The sequence below is a fragment of the Elephantulus edwardii genome, unplaced genomic scaffold (assembly GCF_000299155.1).
Source record: "Elephantulus edwardii isolate Elephantulus edwardi_28Jun2011 unplaced genomic scaffold, EleEdw1.0 scaffold00189, whole genome shotgun sequence".
NCBI classification, from domain to species: Eukaryota; Metazoa; Chordata; class Mammalia; order Macroscelidea; family Macroscelididae; genus Elephantulus; species Elephantulus edwardii.
Genome location: NW_006399939.1, coordinates 553,502 through 559,245, shown reverse-complemented (window position 1 = coordinate 559,245; position 5,744 = coordinate 553,502). Strand labels below are relative to the sequence as shown.

The 5,744-nt window shown below is 36.8% G+C and overlaps 1 protein-coding gene across 1 annotated transcript in view; it reads right to left on the bottom strand.

Annotated features, from left to right (window-relative positions):
• The window catches only part of NUP160 (nucleoporin 160kDa), a 59,327-nt gene that overhangs the window by 11,897 nt on the left and 41,686 nt on the right, over positions 1-5,744 (bottom strand). The window contains exon 25 of the mRNA XM_006896760.1: positions 988-1,148. Coding sequence (XP_006896822.1) covers positions 988-1,148 — 161 coding nt within the window. The remainder of the gene's footprint in view (positions 1-987; positions 1,149-5,744) is intronic.

Below are 5,744 nucleotides of genomic sequence, written 5' to 3'. Positions count from 1 at the left end.
TATGCATTGAGGGCTTTTGTTTTATTTCTACTCTTTTTCTATCAGATAGTGCTAAACCCTTTCATAAAACAAAGAAACTGATGCTGGGTAAATTCTGGCTCATAAGTACCCTAGGGGAAGAAGCAGCACAGCCCAACAGTGGCTTCCAAGGCTGTAATAATTACAGACATAGACTACCATATTTTTCTCGTGCTGAACAGGTAACCTTGTAGTTGGCAGCTGAGTGTCTGACCACTGCTCCACAAGGGCTCAGGTTCCTACTTTCAAACTAGAGTAAAAGGCTGATGAAACACAATTACGGGGGAAATATGAAACAGGAAAACAACAAAACACTACTTCAAAAAAAATTCCCCTAATAATTACAGGTTAAATTAACAAATATGACTGAAACAAACACACCCAACATTTCTTGAGCACTTTCTGTGCAGCACCTGCTGAAAATGGTTAAATTCGTGGTTGCCAACCTAAAGGCTACAGGTTCAAAGTCCACCTAAGGGTGACTCAGAAGAAAGTTTATTGATTTTCTGACAGAGGAGCCTCTGAAATTCTCATGAGCACAGTTCCACTCTTGACACACAATGTGAAACTTGACTCGATGGCTACTATGTGTTTAAGTTTTGGCTTTTCTGTGTGCCAGGCCCTGAGATCGTAACTAATTTACATAATCACTTCCTTTAATCCTCAAAACAATGCTGTGAGGGAGATGTCATCATCCTTATTTTATGCAGAGGCTAACTGGACTTCATAATATTATAGAACTTGTCCAAGTCATGTCTAATTTCGAAACTACCATGCAAACCTTCTTCCTTAGATAATTCGGACTTTGAGAACTAAAGGAATAATGATTATACATCTGTTCAAAACAGATTACGTTCACAGAGGCCAATAGCAATTTTAAATGGAATGAGGCAAATGAGGTAATAGTTCTGAAAAGCAAACAGAATACATAAAATGATCTTCAAGTTTGAGGATGGAAAGTTTTCCTACCACTGCACCCGACGCTGGCTGCACAATCCACGCATATTCTGGCCGAATGAGTCGTAAACAATTGAGAGCAGCCAGGTAACAACTGCCTTGCTTCTCAAGTCCCCGGAGAGTCCGAACCTCTCTGCCCAGCCGCATTCCATACTCAAACATCACTGTGCCAGCTAGGGAGCAATAACAATAAATAAGACAGCATGACTGAGAAAGTGTGCTTCTTTGTAGACAGAGAATGTCTTATGCCTATCAAAAAAAAACCCCAAAAAACCACCCCGATTACTTGAAAAATTGAGCTTAACTAACGTAAAACCAAACACACATATAAAGCGTGCCTTTTGACTTGAAATACTATCTTGCCACACCCAGTGGGAAATGCCATCTATAGAAAGCTAGTTTCAGCTGTGTTCATTCATATTTGCCCGAAACCCCTGACACCAAGCTGTGTTGGGGTGTGATCTAAGGAGTGCAACTCAAAAACCTGCCAACCCTGCTGCTACTGATTTCACCAGAGACTCTGTGTGTAACTGAGCCAAACTGCCGCACAGGGTTCTCTTGGCTGTAATGTACATGGAAGTGGGTCACCAGGCTTTTCTGCCACAGGTCACTGGATGGGCTGAGTGCAAATGCTTGGGCCATCTAAGAACCTCAAAAAGAGTCCCTACCATTACTCAGTCAGTGGGAGAAAGGAAGTCTTGATACAATGCCGAGTGAAATAATTACAAATGAGAAAAGAATGTATCACTTCACTTTTAAAAAGGCAAGAACAGGCAAATATGCAGACTGAAGTTTATTAGTAGATGCCAGAGACAGGAGGGAGAAAGAGAAAGAAGAATTTAATTGTGAACTACAATAACAACTGATTAAAAAAAAAGAAGAAGAGGTACTGAGGCACAATCAAAAACCTCACAGGATTTTTTTTCTTGGTTTGGAGCTCAGAATCACAGTTTCAGGCGACATCCCAGTTAATTGACCTAACAAGGCGTTTAATGCTTCTGTTCTAGATCTTAACTCATTATACTCAGTACCTGGAGTTTTAAAAGCTTGCAAGCAGCTATCTAAGGGATGACAATTGGTCTTTATTTGCTTGGAGCCAAAGGAGGACAGTCAGGAATAAGAGGAGGATATGGAATATGTAATTGCCTTCAGTAACAACTTTTCCCTCTTTCCTAATACTAGCAGAAATGTAGGGAGCTCTGGTAGCCTAGTGGTAAGAAACAGTGCTGCCTAATAAAAGTTTACAACTTGATTTTTTCAAAAAAAGTCAACAAAACTGCAAGCACCTGTTAATAAAGGTCATAAATAATAAAAAAAAAGAAAAAGAAACAGTGCTGCCAACCCAAAGACAGGTAGTTGGAATTTTTTTTTTTCTTTTTGAAGAAAGATAGGCAAACCCCTCCTGTGTTTTAGAAGTCATCTCTGACTCGACAGCACATAACACAATAGAAGAACTGGAAAATGCCTGGCTATCATTATGCTATAGAAAAATCTTTATTTTTTTTTAAAAAAAATACAGAACAGAATTTAAAATTCTTATGAAATCCAGACTCTGGATTCTGAAAATATTGCTCTGAGAAAAATCTTTAAAATCAAACTGAGAGTATCTCCTGACACTCTCTGAAAAACAGTAGTTTCATTTAATTAGTGAAAAATGTCTGCCTTGAGCAATATGTTCTTTTAAGAACTACATATGAAAAAAAAAGAACCACATATGGGAGCTCTGGTGGCCTAGTGGCAAGAAGCTGCACTGCAATTCCAGCGTAAGTGGTTCAAATCCACTAGATGCTTTGATGGAGAAGGAGGGACAATCCCCTCCTGTACCTGTCACATCCAATTTGACGGTATACACAAACAAAAAAATTATAAAAAATTTTTTTAAAAATCAAATAGAAACCTTAGGGGGCAGTATGTTTATGTTAATGGAGGAGAAGTAATTGGGAAAAGGAGGATGAAAAAAGTTGCAAAATTAGAAGACTGTAACTAATGTCATGGCACTGGACATGTAGAAACTACTGAATGTATATTCACAACAATACAGCCTCTTATTTTTTTAATACTTTAGCTGTATAAATTTAAAAGAGATAATGAAAAAGACAATGTTTTAAACTTTCCTGGGATTCCTGACACTAACATTTAAGCTTTTTGTTTTCAAATAAAATAATTTCTTTTTTCAGTTCTAAGTGTTTCCTGAGTTATCTAGAAGCTACTGCATTAGAAGACTCTTGCTCCTAAATATTAACCTAGTTTAAAACCCATAAGGTAGCTGTAATGGAACATGCCATCAAAAACAGTGTAACCAACAGAGTATTATACTGAACAAAATGGATGCATCTAGAACAAACTATGCTGAGTGACACAAGTCCATCACAAAAGGACAATTATAACCATTAACTTAAAATGCTAAGGAAAGGTTTATACACAGATGCAATCTTGGAGGATTAACAAGGATGGGAAGGGTGGTAGAGAGGATCAAAATTTAATAGATTACCTCGATGAAGGGAAAGGCAATGTACATTAAGTCTGTAATTACACCAATGAATTATAATTGATGATATTAAATCAAAGTATATGCATAAATAAACCTAATATGATTTTATTACATTTAAAAAATGAGAAAAGATTGGGACAATTGAAAAATTTTAATATGAACAACACATGAGCTAACACCGTATAACATTTCAATTTATTCCATTAAATTAATTCATTTTTTAAAATGTGGTAATTATACTGATGGGAGGATTTGGTAATAATATTGATGGGAGGTAATGATATTCATGGGAAGGAGTAGCTGGGAAAAGGAGGGTGGGAAGGAGATTAGGAGAATGTCCTTAACAGGAACATGCTCAGGCATTTCTGGGCGGAGAGTCCGTTGTCTGCAACTCACTCTAAGGCAGATCAGCATAAGTGAGTAAATATGTAAGTGAAGTAAAGAGAAGAGAAAAGCGCAAGAGGTGAAAGACAAGAAAATGATGTAAACAATTAATGTCATTCATCACATTAACAAAGCAAAGAACAAGAACCACATGATCCTATCAATTGATGCAGAAAAGGCAAAATTCAACACCCTTTCCTGATTAAAACACTCAACAAAATAGGATTAGAGGGGAATTTCTTAAACATAGTAAAAAGTATTTATGCAAACCCGAGAGCTACCATTGTTCTCAATGGAGAGAGGTTAAAGGCATTCCCTTTAAGAACAGAAACTAGGCAAGGATTCCCATTATCTCTTCTCTTATTCAATATTGTATTGGAAGTCTTAGCAATAGTAATAAGACAAGAGAAAGATATAAGAGGTATACAAATTGGCAAAGAGGAGGTAAAATTATCCCTCTTTGCAGATGACATGATAGTATATTTAGAAAACCCTAAAGACTCAGCAAGAAAACTATTGGACATAGTTGACCAATTCAGAAAAGTAGCAGGATACAAGAGCAACACACAAAAATCAGTTGGATTTCTCTACAGTGACAAAGAGAATACAGAGCCAGAACTAAGAAAAACAATACCCTTCACAATAGCTAATTACAAGATTAAATACTTGGGAATAAATTTAACCAGAAGCACAAAGGATCTATTCAAAGAAAATTACAAAACATTACTACAGAGAATTCATCAAATAAATTTGGGCTTGATCAGAAATCTTTGTCTTGCCCCCCCCCCAAAAAAACCAAAAAACAAAAAAAAACATTACTACAAGAAACAAAAAGAGACCTTGAGAAGTGGAAGAATATCCCTTGCTGATGGATAGGAAGACTCTATATTGTGAAAATGGCAATATTACCAAAGGCAATTTACACGTTTAATGCAATCCCAATACAAATACCAATCCCATTCTTCAACAAGATGGAAAAGGCAATCTCCAGTTTCGTTTGGAATGGAAAGAAGCCCCGAATAAGCAAAGCACTCCTTAAAAATAGAATAAAGGTAGGAGGTATCTCACTCCCTGATTTCAAATCCTACTACACTGCCGTGGTGGTAAGGACAGCATGCTACTGGTACAATGACAGATACATAGATCAATGGAATAGAATTGGGAACCTAGATATCAGCCTATCTAACTATGGTCAAGTGATTTTTGACAAGGAGATGAAATCAGTTAAGTGGAGAAATGACAGTCTTTTTAACAAATGGTGTTGGCAAAATTGGAAAAGTATCTCCAAAGAACTCAAGCAAGATCCACACCTCACTCCATACACAAAAACCAACTCAAAGTGGATCACGGACCTAGGACTAAAACCAAGGACTATAAACTTCATTAAAGAAAAGCTAGGAACAACGCTAGAAGTCCTAATCCACAACATAAACAGTCTTCCCAGTATCCTGAAAAACCTACAACCAGGAGAAGATAAAGTAGATGAAAGGGATCTTCTAAGAATCAAATCCCTATGCACATCTAAAAACTTCTCCAACAGGGTCAAAAAACAAAGCCACAGACTGGGAAAAAGTATTTGGTAATGACATATCAGAAAAGGGACTTATATCCAGAATTTATAAAATACTTGAGCACCACAAGATAAAGGTAAATAATCCAATAGAAAAATGGAAACAATATGAACAGACACTTCACCGAAGACATTCAGATGGCTAACAGGCACATGAAGAAATGTTCAAAATTCCTAGCTCTAAGAGAGATGCAAATTAAAACACTATGAGATATCATCTCACTCCAGTCAGAATAGCAAAATTTAACAGAACAGCAAGCAACAAATGCTGGCAAGGTTGTGGAGAAACTGGAACCCTTATTCACTGTTGCTGGGAGTGTAAAA